Source organism: Notothenia rossii, assembly GCF_949606895.1.
Source record: "Notothenia rossii genome assembly, chromosome: 11".
In the NCBI taxonomy this organism is placed as follows: domain Eukaryota; kingdom Metazoa; phylum Chordata; class Actinopteri; order Perciformes; family Nototheniidae; genus Notothenia; species Notothenia rossii.
This window is the reverse complement of record NC_136910.1, coordinates 53,250,767-53,267,263: the sequence shown is the minus strand read 5'-3', so window position 1 is coordinate 53,267,263 and position 16,497 is coordinate 53,250,767. Positions and strand designations below refer to the sequence as shown.

The 16,497-nt window shown below is 41.1% G+C and overlaps 1 protein-coding gene across 1 annotated transcript; it reads left to right on the top strand.

Moving 5' to 3' along the window:
- The first annotated feature begins 616 nt into the window (after positions 1-616).
- On the top strand, positions 617-14,973 carry LOC307025850 (G2/mitotic-specific cyclin-B1-like). Its single transcript, XM_079660800.1, has 9 exons — positions 617-774; positions 1,016-1,150; positions 8,858-8,977; positions 9,060-9,245; positions 9,340-9,498; positions 12,686-12,922; positions 13,533-13,673; positions 14,103-14,213; positions 14,320-14,973. The coding sequence occupies exons 1-9, from the start codon at positions 754-756 to the stop codon at positions 14,422-14,424; spliced, it is 1,215 nt and encodes a 404-aa protein (XP_079516926.1). The 5' UTR covers positions 617-753; the 3' UTR covers positions 14,425-14,973.
- Positions 14,974-16,497: the final 1,524 nt, after the last annotated feature.

Genomic DNA, 16,497 nt, shown 5'->3' with positions numbered 1-16,497 from the left:
TTATGTATTAGAAATCCGAAAAATAGGTCCATACATTTTCCGCCACTTTCCGATTCACCAAACATTGCGTACCAGCGAGGATAGTGCACTTCCTACGCCGGTTTCCGTTTATAAATCACAACCGACTCGAAATGCGGTGCAGCTTTTGTAACGCCCATATTTGCCTATAGGTCCCATGGGGCTCCCCCGGCAGAAGAGGTACTTCGCCGGCCGTTTTACGTCATTACACTCCCGCTAAGTTTGTTTGCCCTGTTCTGCTTGAAAGCAAGTACCTGCGCTCTTGCAAACTGTTAAAACAAAAGCTTCAACTTGTAAAATGTTGTATCTGTATTTTTGAATATGGATCTTAAGTCGGTGTGACGTTGAAGCAGCGACCCTGCTTTAGTTCGTTTATAGCATAACGTTAGCATTTTGCTTCTGGCGACTAGAGTTATGATTCAAAAATTATAAAAGTAGGGTAGACATGTGGATATTATCCGGCTGAATAAAACGTGATCAGTTTCTTAAATGTGTGTCAACCACAGACATTATTTCGAGCTATTTTACAAAATCCTCTGGAGAAATTGCATTGCATTTATTTGGAAGGAACCGGAAATAGTTTACTTCCGGGTTTTATGACGCGTCACTGCGGTAGCCCTCAGCGAATCAGAGGGAGCGAGGGTTCAAACTGGACGCTGAACTTCAGATAAAACACCGCATTATTTTCCATTTTGACTGCGTGTGTCTGTCTGTTCTAGCGACGTATATTTCGAAATGGCATTCCGAGTAACCAGAGTAAGTATTTTTATGTTTATCATTATTCTTATTTGACAATAATTCTGTATAGAGGAAATGTGTATTTATTGGATTTTTTTATAGATTTTTTAAATATCTACATGATTTCTCTTAAATGCCCTCGTGCTCAGCTGTGGGATTGTCTCTTGTGTAGAGCGTTCTATAGAAATAATCCGACGTGAGCCTTTTAAACAATTACAAATTAATGGCATGCACTATAACGTTTTTTCTTCTTCTGCAGACCCGCTTGCCATCAGCCAGAAATGCTGAAATTCAGCTCGCTGGGAAGGCCTGCACGGTCGCCGGGCCCACAAAGCCCCGAGTGGCTCTCGGTGAAATTAAAAACATTGGAATTAACAAAGAAGTACAGAAGAAGGTACGATTTTTTTACAACATTTTATAATCTAGGTATGATGCCAACACCTGGAAAAACACGGCAAATATTCAGCTAATTATTGTAGCCATGCATGTACGATTATTGGTAGGCTTTGAGGGCTAAATAACTGAAAACAATCACTTTCCATTTTTATCAAAATCAACGTGGGAATGTTTTTTTTCTTTACATACAATCATGTCTGCATGCTTCTCAAGACTAAAGCCTTTTATCAGGGTGTCCGCGGGGTCTTAAAAAGTATTAAAAGTTGATCAATCAATTTAGCGAAAATTAAGGCTATTAAAAAGTATTACACGGCATTTTCCAAGGTATTAAGAAGGTTCACAGCAACGACAACATGAAACACCCTTTCATTTACTGAAAAGACATGTCGGGAAACCCCACAAGGCGGCCCCATGCATAGCGCGCCGTAAAATGCTGCTTATTATTTTAAGTTTCGTTGCCTTGCTCCGCTCTGTTTGTGGGGGGGGGGATATAAACGACTACGGTAACGGGACCCAAGGTGGGTAGACCGGCATACGCAACGCTCTGGGGGTCCAACGGCTCCGTGTGTGCCCTATATGATCATTTTCTGATAACAATGAAAGAGCCCGCCTCCCTCTCCTGCTGCTGCTGGGCTGTCAGAAGAGGGGGAGAAAAAGAGAGGCAGGCACCGTTTATTAAATATTCTTATATTCTTATACAGAGAACAGAGTCGTTATCAATTTGTTTTAAAAACTCAATAAATAGCAAAGAAGACCTCTGACCGGCACTTTTCTAATTTTGTACGGAAGATTTAAACTTTAATGGACATGTTGACCGGCGGAACATTTTTTTTACGGAAACTGCCGCACGGTCCCCTCGTTCCTTGGAAGAGGCGGAGAGGTGGGTGTTTTTCATCTGCTGGTGGACTACCTGAGAGATACAGCAGGAGAACACGCCGTCCACTGCTGAGAATAAACAGAAGGGCAACCATGCTCCGGGGTCTTCTTCGCTGCTTTTGGTGTATTTCAGGCGGCAGCAGCGCCACTTACAGGCCTGACATATGTACTACATCGTTTCCAGCATTTCCAGCGGTTTAGTGTGAACGGACACGTTAATGAATCGAATGCGTGTGAACTAGAGATGTTAAGATTCACCGATTCGCATCGGTGCACCGGCATAAACGTTCAAGATGCGAGTGCACCGGTTGAAAGAGTGCACATCGGCTACAGTTTGGGTTGAACCGGGTTGAACTCGCGATGCATCGATTGCGTAGCGTCTTTGCATCGGTAAAAAACCGATTCATTCATATAAAATCTTGTCAACGCTCAGCAGAGACGATCTTTGATATTTGCTTCGCCACTACGGAGGCCGAGAGTCTCAGTTATCAACACACACGGAAGTTGAGGAGAAAGAGAAACACAGCGCACCGAAAAATACCTACAAATCAAACGTTTGGCAACACATCGGATTGTTCAAGAAAGACGGTGTAATAGTCTTTTATGCTATATAGTTGACCGCAGGTCATGGAGAGTAATAAGGTATCCGTGGACCTTTGTATGAGGTATCTTTATTACTTAACAGGTCTAAAGCCATGATACATAGATGCGGACTTGCATACACACAGTATCACTCCGCAGCCGCACCCCATCAGTAACGTCCTGATGGTATATGTGCGCGGCACTATATACTACAGACGGTCAACTTGAAAAATCACTCGCAAATTGTTAACGATGCCGAGCCGCTTTAAAGTACACAAGTAGTTCGAGGAACTTAGCGACGCACATAAAGAGGCGACATGGGGTCTGCGGCTGAAAAGAGAAACCTGAAAGTTAGACATATGAGTTAAATCACTCAGTGAGGTGTTCTGTCAGAGAGAGTGGTGTTTAGCTTACAGCAGCCTGTGACGGCCAATAATAATTTAAATGTCTTCCTTACTGTAAGCAGTTATGAAATACCTGTTTGTGAAAGGTTATTTGTATTCTTTATTGCTCATATAGAACCCACTGCTTTCTGCTCACTGGTGAATTAGCCTATGAATGAGTGTTAAGCACATCAAGCTGGCAGCTGTATGGGCATTGCTCTATGGTAGCTGTTATTTGCACATTGTTAATCATGAGCAATGCATCCTTACATTGTTTAACTCTGAGGTGTTATACAATTGTACTTTGGAGAGCTTTTAAAGGTAAACAAATAAACGGCATGATGGGATGTGCAGTACCAAATATGTAAAGCACTTTTTTGTTAATGTATGATTTGCTGCATATAAGGAATAAAACAAAAATCCTCTTTCGTACCATATTGTAGTATCATTATTTTTGCATCGTGTTGAATCGCATCGTATCGCCCCGAATCGCATAATGTTGAATCAAATCGTATCGAACTGTATCGCAACAGGGGTGAATCGTATCGTATCGCATCGCCTGGTGTTTCAAATGTATCGTTAATGTATCGTATCGTGGCAACGTATCGAGATGCACATCGCATCGGCCTCAGTGATGGAGATGCACATCCCTAGTGTGAACGGAAGCCTTTTTTGCCCTTGAGTATGCGTTTTACCGTGTGGGGCCGGGGTCTAAGCCAAACTATATCCGGTCACAGAGATCTGCTATTTTAAAGTAAAGTCAACACATATAGACCCTAAATATAGTCTATATTAAAGGCCATGTAATGCATCTAACACAGGTGTTTTTTAACATGTAGTTTAGATATGACCAGAATTAAATAAATAAAAATGTTTAAAGTTTCGTCATAATTAAATGACATATACGTTAAAAACCGATGTTGGTTCCGAAGTTTGCCGAGTACGCCCCCGATCACTCCCAAACGAGCGGTGACGTCACACGTGGCAAACATTGCCATTTGATCAAATCAGTCCAAATGGCAAGCAACGCGATAACTTCAGACAGCGACAGCGATCATTCAAGCTCAGATTCGGTGGGTTATCTGGATTCAGTTACAGAAGTAGAGAGTGAACCAGCTAGCCTTTCACTTCAAGGCATCTTGCCTTATAAGTACGAGCCTCCTGCCCAGCAATCGAACAACGAGGCAGAAACTTGTGAAAGAGAAGCGGATTCCGCAGCCGGCGAGACTCGAGTCGGCAATACTGAATGGTAAATTCTGTTTTATTTAATTTGACCTGCACTAAATGTCGATCTTAATTTGTCATCTGTTCCTCACACGTCCGGCAGATATTGTTTTGTTTTTTAATGTTATGTACAATATTCAGGTGTACATGTCAATGCTGTGAAAGCATGCCCACTGCAGATGAATGTGTATGCTGCAGAGAGATCTGGCAGATGATGGAACAAATAGACAGTTTGCAACCTACTGACCAGATAGCAGAGTCCTGCATCGGGTCGGGTATCCGCGGGTACCCGACGGGTGACCCGCAAAAAAGGTGATTTGCGGGTGGTATTTTTTCAAACGCTTTTTTCCGGGTTCGCTTCTGGGTAAAACAAAGATGATGCGGGTCCGGTTGCGGGTGTTGCATAATAAATATATTTAAACAATAATAATTTAGTTTAATGTTTAAATCCTCAGACCTCTCCTCCGCGGTACCGAGCATAATCATAACCTCTGCAGTGCATCTATCTGCTGCTGAGCGCACCACATTCTGAATGGCTGAGGTGAAGCTCTCTATAGCGGAGAATACAGCATTTTCAATAACTCTTCCTCAAGAGCGAAATCCAACGTCTGCAGGCTTTTGGTGTCAACCTAGATGGAGAAAATAAACAACATCCCACGCTTTTTGAGCCAAATATGCAACTGCGTGTGTTAATAATTGCACGTTGTCACTGCTTATATATATGCGGGTTCGGGTCGGGTTGCGGATCATGTGCCGGCGGGTCGGGTCGGGTTGCGGAACTAATTGGCAATATGTGCGGGTAGCGGGGCGGGTTCGGTACTGCACGTCACGGGTGCGGGGCGGGAGCGGGTCTTGAAAATCAGACCCGTGCAGGACTCTGCCAGATAGAAGACACCGACGAGAAACCAAGGTGCATTATTAGCCACCCAGGTTTTAGAGAAGGCTGTCTCAGTGTTTGGACACTGAAAATAGCGTATCTTCAATACAAACAACAACGCAGAGCAGTTGATGGCCCACTACACCAGTAAGTAAATATTGATTGACCCTATTGCAGCTTTGCTTTCATATAATACTTTTAGTCGCTACAGATATGGTACACTTTTAAAGATACCATTAAACTCTTTCAAGTAGTCAAAAACAGCTTGGCTTTTATTTGTTCTGTGTATGCAAGTTCAATGTATGCTTGGGAAAAGAAACAACTACACATGTGAGGAAATATATAAGAGGTCTATATGATTCTGTCAAGCAGTCATGTATAACCTCATATTTATTTTTGTACAAGTAAAATACAAATATCATGTTATAAGCCAATTTGTAACCATTGCTACATAATAGTACTACATAATATTTTATTTTTCTCCAAATATATTTATAATCTGTATACTTTTTTTACATTAGGAAGTATCGATATACAGCTTATCGACAGTTTGTACGTTGGTGCTGGGGTGTACTCGGCCCAAAAATCAGAGTCCCGCTGCCTGCATGTGCTGTAACCGAGATACGGAAGACTTACCCTGAACCGGGAGGCCGCTTTCAGGGATTTCAATGGCCAAATCTGTAATTTGACATAAGTCATGCAGCTGAACTGGTTAAAATGGTTTCGCATGATGTAAATAATTTACAAAGTACATCATTTACAATATTATTTTTCCAAAGAAACATGTAAATATAACAACATTTTCCAAATCGCAAATTTGTAAGATTGTATTAATTTACTGTTTGATAAATAAAAAAGGGTTCTTTTGTTAATTTTTCACTTGTAACATTTTATCTTTATTGCAGTGTACATTAGTCTATTTTGGTACATGTGCGAGCCCACAAATAATTAAAAGTGGTAAAAATAATAAAGATATTCAGTAGGGATGCACCGAATATTCGGCCGCCGAAAATTATCGGCTGAAAATGGTTAAAAAGGCCCTTTCGGCCGAAAGGGTTTAAGCACCGAAAAAATATCACCGAATGTCAGAGAACAGGGTTACGTTGGTAAGCTAACGTGTTGTTGTGATGACGTAATCAAAACGCGGCGACAAGCACGGCGCGCGACCATGCTCGCGGCTGGCTCACAGCCAACTTGTCTGCCGCTAGGAGATATTTAAAAATATCAGAGGAAGAGGCGTGGATCGCGATTTGTAAAACGTGTTCAGCTGACATTTCTCGAGGGGGTGTAACTGCAAAGACTTTCACCACTAAACACCCGGACAAATATGCGGAGTAAGATCAAATCACAAGCACTGACAGCGGGAGACTGTTCAGCGCTGCCTCTCATGTGCTTGATGAGAAGAGGAACAGATTTATGGCTGATAAATCAGAAAACTACTGTTCATTAAAAAGAACCTCCCACTTTTCCTTAATAAGTAGAAAAGGCTGGCTTATCATAAGCTTATCTAGTTCTACATGTCTACTCTATACCCACTTTCCTGAAAAAATTTTCATTGTGAGTTATAATTCACCATCTCAGGTTATCATTAGGGGGAAATGACAGCAGCACAGTGTTCAATATATTGTACTTTCGGTATCTAAATGATACAATGTTGTTTACATTGCTCATGAGGACAGACCACCTTATTTGCAGATTCTTGAAATTGTAATTTAATTTGTAATTGATTGTGGATTTTGTATCCAGTTTTCACTTTATGTATCTTTATACAATGTTTACTACTTTGATTATGAGGACAGACAGCCTTATTTACCGATTCTTGAAATTGAATTGTAATTTCATTTGTAAATAGTTACATTCATCTGGATTTATCCAGTTTGCACATTTGTATGCATGCACTTATAGGTGCATTTGTTGTTGTTGAAGGCCTGGCTGTTACAGTCTTTATTTACACTATTTAGTTGTAGGCCTACTGGCCTAGATGTTTATGCAGTTTTAAAGCACCTTGGCTTTGTTCTGAATGCACTTTGTTGTAGTTATCCTACAGAGAAAAGAAAATGGACTTGACTTGGAATTAATGTACTGTATGCATTCAAAAGTGCTGAATAAATGTTTTATGGACCCATAATAGTGATTATTATTTAAGTTAAGTTTTGCCATAATCATGTCTTTTTCCAAAATCAGGTAGCTGAACAACATTGGTAAAAAAAATGTATACATTATATATATATATTTCTATTAATCATTTTCGGCCTTTCGGCATTCGGTTTTCGGCCAACTGTTTCCTATTTTCGGTATCGGTTTCGGCCAAGAATTTCCCATTCGGTGCACCCCTAATATTCAGACGTAATTCATTTTTGGCCTTACTTATTTCACTTCAACTTTTATATATTTCAATCACTAGGCAAGTTCACTGTACTCTGGTGACATTTAGCTCAAGCTGGCATAACACCTGTAGTAACTTAATTCTGACCCGAGTTTTGTGCACAATCTTCCAGCACCCATGATCAATGTTTATAGCAATCAGGAAACATTCACAGCTCACAACTACACATCGCTTCCCCATCATGAATTGTTAGATAAAAAAAGTTTAGCGAGGTCCGGTTACACATATGTTGAGCGAAAATAGCGGAAGGATACAAAACAAACAATCCAGACGAGGCTGGTGTTTGCCACGTGTGACGTCACACAGCTGGGTTAATGGCTGGCAAGCTTTTCGCTACCGGAGCGGAATAACACGGGAAAGTGGCACACATTTCATGTTATTTGGGGGGTATTTATGGAAAGAATCATTGATGTTGATATGTCAAATGAAACAGTGGAAAGTGATGAAGCGATTTATTAACACAGAATAACATTTATTTTGGACATTACATGGACTTTAAGAACGAGAAAAGTCTTAACACATATATCCTTTTTTGTAAACATATGACAAATGTGTGAGGGTGATGACGTCAGAGCATCGTCCTATGTGCCAGGGCTTAGCCCCGGACAGCCCCAGCCCAATTTAACCCCTGGGTATGTGTGAGGGAGCTCCCTATATGGCATTACCCCGCTGAAGCTCACCAAAGTTTAACATATTTCATAGTTCAAAGTTTTGTCAATTGTTTTGTTTATTGGTCAAATACTGGTTTCTAATGGTTTCTGAGGAGTTTTACTGGAATGAAAGAGCACAGAGTACAGAAGCAACAAAGCAGCATACTGCATTAAACCTGACCTTCACAGAGAGGTTGAAGTTCATGTGGAGAGGAGGCTTCAGGAGTCTGTCTGCACTCTGTTTAGTTGTGCTATCTTACAATCAATATAATCAATGTGAGGTAAAGTGTGTTGCCAATGTAACCGGTTAGAACACAAAGTTGCGATGAGGTCTTAAAATGTATGGAAAGGGTCTTTAAAAAGGTCTTAAAAGGTATTCAATTTGACTTCAGGATTCCTGCATATACCCTGTTAAATTATGCAAGATGACTACAGCTGTGCTCTGATGTAACAACAAGCAAAGCCTGCTAACGTTGTCTTGAAGCACATGATTACATTTGCTTTTTAGAAGGGGTTCACCCAAGTTCTGAAAGATTGACCATGTAAAAGCATTTTTACAAACTTCTATAATATACTAAATGTCTGCCCAGCATGTAAATTGACAGTGTCCTATTATAGATAACCTACTCAGCAATTCAGTTGTACACAATTAATCCAGAGTGGTTGCCGCAAGCTATGAAATGGTGGCCAGCACAGTTCTGACTTTAATCCATCTTTTTCCTTTTAGGCTGTCAAGACAGGGGCCACAAAGAAGATCAAAGTCACCAAAGTTGAAAAAGCAGTTGCTGTTGTTGAACAGCCCAAACCAAAAACTGTGGTTCCTGTTGAACCTGAGCCAGAAGTCCAGGTGAGTGAATCCCAGCAGCTATCTGCTCAAACAAAAATGGCTGCCGGGTGTGGTTCTAATGTTGGCAATTCCACCATTCCAGGTTATCCCTGAACCAGCCTCCCCAACTCTGGAGACTTCTGGCTGTGCCCCTGCAGACCTCTGCCAAGCCTTCTCAGATGTCATTCTTCACACCGCTGTCAGGGATGTAGATGCAGATGACTACGAAAACCCCATGCTCTGCAGCAAATATGTGAAGGAAATCTACAAGTACCTGCGTCAGCTCGAGGCAAGCGAATGATTATTCTTCAACTGGCTATATGCATTGGAGATCCCCCCCACCCCCCCTACTTTTGGATTTTAACCAGTTTTTGTCTCTGCAGTTGGAGCAGAATGTCAGAGCCACTTATCTGCAGGATCATGAGGTGACTGGGAACATGCGGGCCATTCTCGTTGACTGGTTGGTGCAAGTGAGCCTCAAGTTCCGTCTGCTGCAGGAGACCATGTACCTGACCGTGGGAATAATTGACCGCTTTCTTCAGGTGTGTAAATGTATATCTTGTTCTGTTTTTTTGCATGAGATGGCTAGCTTAAAGGTCACCTCTTATGCAAAATCCACTTTTTCATGTATTTTATACAGCAACATGTGTAAAGAGATTCTGTAAGTTTCAGGAAAAAAGATTCTCTCTTTTTGTCCTAATCCATTTCTGTAAAAACCTGTCTGAAAATGAGCTGATCAGATTTTGGCCACTTCCTGATGTCATAACGATTTTTTGGGCTCGTGTAACCATTAGCCAATCAACAACCAAGGTAACCCCCCACACCTTATCACCTGAATCTCCTCCTAGAGCACCGCTGTTTATTTTGAACCAAATATCTCTCAAGAGGCGTGTGGGGAGTGGCTCCTTATTTTCTTCTAAAGTAACAGACAGAGAGTCAGCAGTGCATGACATTAAGGATTTTGGGAGATGGCCCTGTGTCCCATCTAAGCTAATTTACAGATGGCCCTGAGCCCAATAGAGATTGCCCTGAAAAATGCGCGCGGACGAAATGACCCACGAAGGGTTTGGGGGGCCTCCCCCTAGAACATTTAAATTTCTGCAGGCCTTAGATGCTGTCTGGTGCATTCTCTAGACTGAATTATAAGATGAACCACCACAATATTATATTGTTCAATTTTATTCTTAATTTCAATTGTTTGTTTGTTCTTGTTTGTGTTTGCTCGCTTGCATGCCCTGCATAGCTATAAGAAATACTTAAGTTGTTGGTCAAGACACTTTCCATTTGATGAAGGCAAATGCCTTCCCAGATTTAAAAAAGTAGAAAACATTACATTCAGTTATAACTGCCAAAACAAATGTTATTTACACTATTATGGCCCCTGTTAAAATGTTTCTAATGTTATCTACTAGGGATGTAACGATACCAAAAACTCACGGTACGATAATATCGCGATAACAAGTCCACGGTACGGTATTTATCGCGATATTGAATAATAAAGGGAAGAAAAAAAAATCATAAATTTTTTTTTTTCAATAAAACATTTTTTTATTCGGAAAATATTTCTTTATTACATAATAAATCTGATTTTTACAGCCTTTTTGTAGGATAGCAGTATTTTAAAGTGTCAAAAACAAAGTGACAGTAACAGACTGGAACAAGAAAACCAGTGTTTTTGTACCTACTGGTACTACCCAACAAAGTAAGCATTTTCTTTATGCCACTGCATCTCACAAATAAACAAGGACATTTAATAATCAGACCCTGCAATAAAATAAATCAAGTTTCACTTTAGTTTTTCAAGTAACTCAACTCAAACTCACTAGTCACTCACTCAGCATCATCAGACAGGTTTTTAGGAATATGAGAATGTCCACATTTCCAGGTATTTATAAGCTGGGGTGTTTGGGCATTTACAATATCCCCTGCTCTGGAAACAACTCTCTCGCTTGGTACTGATGTTAGTGGGACACCAGTGGTCGCGTTAACCGAATATTTTATTTAACAATGACGGAAAAATCTGAAAGCAGTCTGTCATTTTGACAGATTAGAACAAACTCGGAACAGCGCCAACGTTTCCCCGCAGCGAGGCTCTGGTGTTATGCCGTGTTATGCATGCCCTCCAAAAGGAAATGATATAGTTCCCAAACCGTACTTTGCCGTACAGATCAAAACATGTCTGGGAGGTTTTGCTTCACGCTGTGCGCGTCCCGCGAGGTGCATGCACACACGGCATAACACCGCCCCCCCCCCACCCCCCGTTGACAGTTCACGAGCATGCTCTATCGTGAACTGTTCAGACCCGACGGGTAATACGGGATTATGACGGATATTTTACGATCCTGTCTGTCAAAATGACGGACAGCGAAAAAGTCTAACGCCAGGCTTATTGACATGGCGAGATATAACTATATGGTTGGTACTTGTCAATGTCTCTAGGTGTGTAAATGTAGCCCTGTAAATACGATGTCCTTTTGTGTTATCTGTTGTTTTATTTTCATGTTGTAACCTACTTGCTGCCATGTTGGACAGGTCTCTCTTGAAAAAGAGATCCATGATCTCAATGGGACCACCTGGTTAAATAAAGGTTTAAAAAAAAAAAAGTGTTTAAAAAAAAAAAAAAATTTTTTAAAAATTATTATTTTTTAAAAATCGCGGTAGATTTTGTCAGTCTCACGACGGTATTGGGAAATTTATTTACCGCGATACCGCGATATTCGGTATATCGTTACATCCCTATTATCTACTGTAAGTTGTTCGAACGAATGCCTCCTCATCCGGAAGCTGACCGAGCAGACCCGAGCAGCAGTCGAGAGGAGCCGAGCGCATCCGCAAAGCACACAAAATGGCCACGTCAGAGTTCCCGTTAGCCGGCAAATCTAAATCTCTTCGGTCAAAATAATTTCCCTTTAGCTCAATACCGCTTCAGTTGCGCCACTTATGTGACAAACAAGAAGAGTATGTGACAGACAAGAATAGTCAATTCTAATCTCTAACACTTAATGTGGAGAAAGAGATGTCCTGTATGGGTTGATTGTGTGTTAATCTGTTGGTAATGCCTCGGGGTTCCGGTGGGCATCTAAACAAATGCATAATGCTGCGCTATACTTTGTGGCCTCACCCAGTTGCATAGCGACACTTATTGTTTAGGTGTCTTTTAATAAGCAGGTAGTCATATCATTAGCTGGATCTGATCGATATGGACATAAACGCGAGTGAAGTCTAATCTGACGGGAGAGAGAGATCAGCTGCTGCTGACAAGTCGACACGCAGCGCTGCATGATCACATGCAGCGGTGAGCGGAACAAAACACACACTTCAGGTTAGAATATCACACGTAGCTATTTTAATTACCTCTCAAACTACCTAAAATAGTTATAGATATGCTTAGTTTTACTGTCGGGTCACTCATTACTGGATCCGCGAGCTGCATGATACTGGCATAATACATCGCCCGATCGGGCAACCAGCAGGTGAGGCTTCATTGCCCGAGCTAAATACTAGATGGCCCCGGGCCATCGGGCAGTCCTTAATGTCAAGCCCTGATCAGCACTTTGGAAACGGGGCTGAAACAGAGGGGATTATGGGATGCTGCAATGGGTGATCTGTTTGGTATTTCGAGCCAAACACTTCAGAGACATGTTTTGCATATATCTGAGACTTATAATATATTGATGAAAAACAGTATAAATCCTTGTGTCTAAAGTCCTGTGATTGCACCTCCAACAGGACAACCCAGTCCCCAAGAAGCAGCTGCAGCTGGTCGGCGTGACTGCCATGTTCCTGGCGTCCAAATACGAGGAGATGTACCCCCCCGAGATCTCAGACTTTGCCGACGTAACCGACAAGGCCTACACCACCGCAGAGATCAGAGACATGGAGATGGCCATCCTGCGAGTGCTCAAGTTCCAGCTGGGCCGCCCTCTTCCCCTGCAGTTCCTCAGAAGAGCGTCAAAGGTTTACGAGGTTTGTATCATTTTTAACAGCAAACAAGACTAATTCTCTGCTTTGAGATCTTCAATTTGTTGATAATAATAATAATAATAATTCATTTATTTTATATAGGCGCCTTTCAAGGCTCTCAAGGTCGCCGTACAAACACATAAAAAACAAGATACACAATAGATAACACCAGCATAAGAAACATAAACAAGACAATGACAATGCAGTATATAAATCAATCAAATAATAACCAAATAAATAAAAACAGGATGTGTCATGGATAATGATCAGGGTGGATATGCGAGTGTGAAGAGATATGTTTTGAGGTGTGATTTGAAAATGGGGACAGAGTTAGTGTTGCGGATTTCAGGTGGGAGGGAGTTCCAGAGGCGGGGTGCAGAGCGGCTGAAGCCTCTAGACCCCATGGTGGTTAAACGGAAGGGCGGTGCAGTGAGGTTGAGGGAAGCAGAAGATCTGAGTGTTCGGATGGGTGTGTTGATGTGCAGGAGGTTGGAGAGGTACAGAGTAGTTAGGTTATGGATGTCCTTAAAGGCGAGGAGCAGAATCTTAAAAACTATACGGGATTTGACGGGGAGCCAGTGAAGTTGCTGATCTTGTCAATGTCTCTCCTCAGGCAACAGCTGAGCAGCACACCCTGGCTAAATACCTCCTGGAGCTCACCATGGTCGACTACGAGATGGTTCACATGCCACCTTCCATTGTTGCAAGTGCTTCTCTGGCTCTCAGTCTCAAGGTCTTGGACGCTGGCGAATGGGTGAGTTAACCTCTTCCTAAATACGTCTGTATCAGATGAGGAAAATATCATTACGTGTGACAAATGAACAGATGGTTTATACAGTTTAGATTATAGTATACTGTTAAAATAACTGTCTATTAAATGAGGAGAAATATTTCCAATAGAGCAAAATGCATTAGTTCAATATGCTAAAATAACACTTTCGACCCTCTTTTGAAACTTTTACAAGACTAAACTAATAATTGCATCTTCAAAATATTAAAAGGTGGCATATCATCTATTTAAATATTGGCCAATATGTGTATTTCAAGGCTACATTTGCTACAAAAGTGTGCAAAGTGGGGTGTTTAAAAATGGTTGCCTCAGTCATAAAATGGTCATGGAGCATTTACTGTCAAGTGGATGAAATGCTTTTCTGAAGGACATCTGTGTATTGTCTGTTCTCAGGACGTGACTCTGCAGCACTACATGGAATACACGGCAGAGAGTTTGATTCCTGTGATGGCACACATTGCCAAGAATGTACTGAAGGTGAACAACGGTATGACCAAACAAATGGTAAGTGTAAAACAAACAAAACTTAAGTGTCAACATTTGTGTACTTGAAAAGGATTAATCCTTAATTTGGATTTACTTCTAACCCAATAATTTTCTCTTATTCCAGGCCATTAAAGAAAAGTACTCCACTTCCAAGCAGATGAGGATTGCCACCATCGCGCAGCTCAAGTCTTCAGTGGTGACGGATATTGCAAAGCAGCTCACCGTATGAGAAGACTTTTGGCACAATGTACAGTTGTAACACCAAGGACCAAATCAGTGGTTGGCATGTTTTACCAACTGAAATCGTGAATACTTTAACTGACTCTTTTTCTAAAGCATGCTACAAGTTTGAATTTAAAAGCTAGCCCTCACACAAAATGGCAGTTCAGTCTTGGAAAAGGACCTGCTCTTCAGTAAAGTGAACCAGATCAGGCTTATTTACTCGGTATGAGTTTCAGTCTGTATGACTACTCTAATGCAACCCTAATCACTTTTTTACATCATAAATACACTATTTGGGATGTTGGCTGACTGAAATCTTGACTGTCTATAGTTATTTTTATAGCTTTATTTGTATAGCTTATCTGAACTGCTGCTCTGGCTGCAAATCTAAAACTTGTGGCATGCTTTCAAATGGTCCCGAATATCTAAAGTGGCCAGGTGTGAATTTTATGTGAATTTTTTTTCCTTGTGTGAATGTGTCAAATGTACAGCAATACTTTTAAAATCCTTTTACATGCTTAATTTTCTTAAAGCTTTTATAAAAAATTAGACCAGACCTTTGTTTCTTTGTCATTAATGTTGATCACCACCAGAGGGGGCTCTCAGTTTAAAGTTCTCTGCTTCATCTTTCTTCAGCAGAAAATCTAGACTTTGATCGCTATATTTTCAGTTAATATTGACCTTACTGAGCTACAAAACTATTACTACTATATGGTAATATTAATGGTATTTAGTAATGAGTGATTCAAAAGCATCACTTTTAGTAGTATTATTCATGGTCATTCTTAATGTTTATCTATATAGCCCATATCACAAATGTTACATTTGTCTCAGTGGACTTCACAGTTTGTACAGAATATCAGTATTACAATGGCACCAGGGAGCACACTTAAAATGCTAATTGTACCGTGGTCAAATTCCTAATTTACATACAAATCTGATCCAAATAACACACTTCAGTTTCCAGTGTTATGTCCATTGTGCAGCTCTCTACCAGGTTTATTACACTGAATAAGGTGCAATGTGATAGGAAAACAGATGTTCTTTAATAAAAAAGTCTACCACGGAGCCTGCATGTGCAAAACCAGCTTCCTGATACTGATGTAGTTAAAGTTCAGCCATCAACATTTTTGTTATGTTTTCATAAAAAAAATTAAATTGGTAGACTTTTACCCAAGTAGCCTACTGCACTCAAAGGTAGGGTAAGTAAGAAAGGAGAAACTAGCTCGAGTGAAGAATAGAATACATTTGAAACTGCGCAGCCGAAAAAAATCTGCCCCCTCCTTCACACTCCCTTACAGAGCCCCTCCTCCAACACAAACGAACGCGCACATGACCAAGAAGGCTAACAGGGAGATAGGCCATCCAGATATTTTCGTAGATATGGGTGTCGGTATGGTCGGTACCAGAGCCCTAGAGAGAAATCTCCCTAGGGCTCTGGGGCCTCATTTATAACTCCGTGCGTAGGATTCACGTGGGAAGGTTGCTTATGTATTAGAAATCCGAAAAATAGGTCCATACATTTTCCGCCACTTTCCGATTCACCAAACATTGCGTACCAGCGAGGATAGTGCACTTCCTACGCCGGTTTCCATTTATAAATCACAACCGACTCGAAATGCGGTGCAGCTTTTGTAACGCCCATATTTGCCTATAGGTCCCATGGGGCTCCCCCGGCAGAAGAGGTACTTCGCCGGCCGTTTTACGTCATTACACTCCCGCTAAGTTTGTTTGCCCTGTTCTGCTTGAAAGCAAGTACCTGCGCTCTTGCAAACTGTTAAAACAAAAGCTTCAACTTGTAAAATGTTGTATCTGTATTTTTGAATATGGATCTTAAGTCGGTGTGACGTTGAAGCAGCGACCCTGCTTTAGTTCGTTTATAGCATAACGTTAGCATTTTGCTTCTGGCGACTAGAGTTATGATTCAAAAATTATAAAAGTAGGGTAGACATGTGGATATTATCCGGCTGAATAAAACGTGATCAGTTTCTTAAATGTGTGTCAACCACAGACATTATTTCGAGCTATTTTACAAAATCCTCTGGAGAAATTGCATTGCATTTATTTGGAAGGAACCGGA

Bases quoted from the DNA above. Each gene is read 5' to 3' on its own strand.
- LOC307025850 (XM_079660800.1), top strand. From the start codon at position 754: ATGGCATTCCGAGTAACCAGA. The intron at 1,151-8,857 runs GTACGATTTTTT...TTTTCCTTTTAG, and splicing joins ACAAAGAAGTACAGAAGAAG to GCTGTCAAGACAGGGGCCAC. The intron at 13,674-14,102 runs GTGAGTTAACCT...GTCTGTTCTCAG, and splicing joins TCTTGGACGCTGGCGAATGG to GACGTGACTCTGCAGCACTA.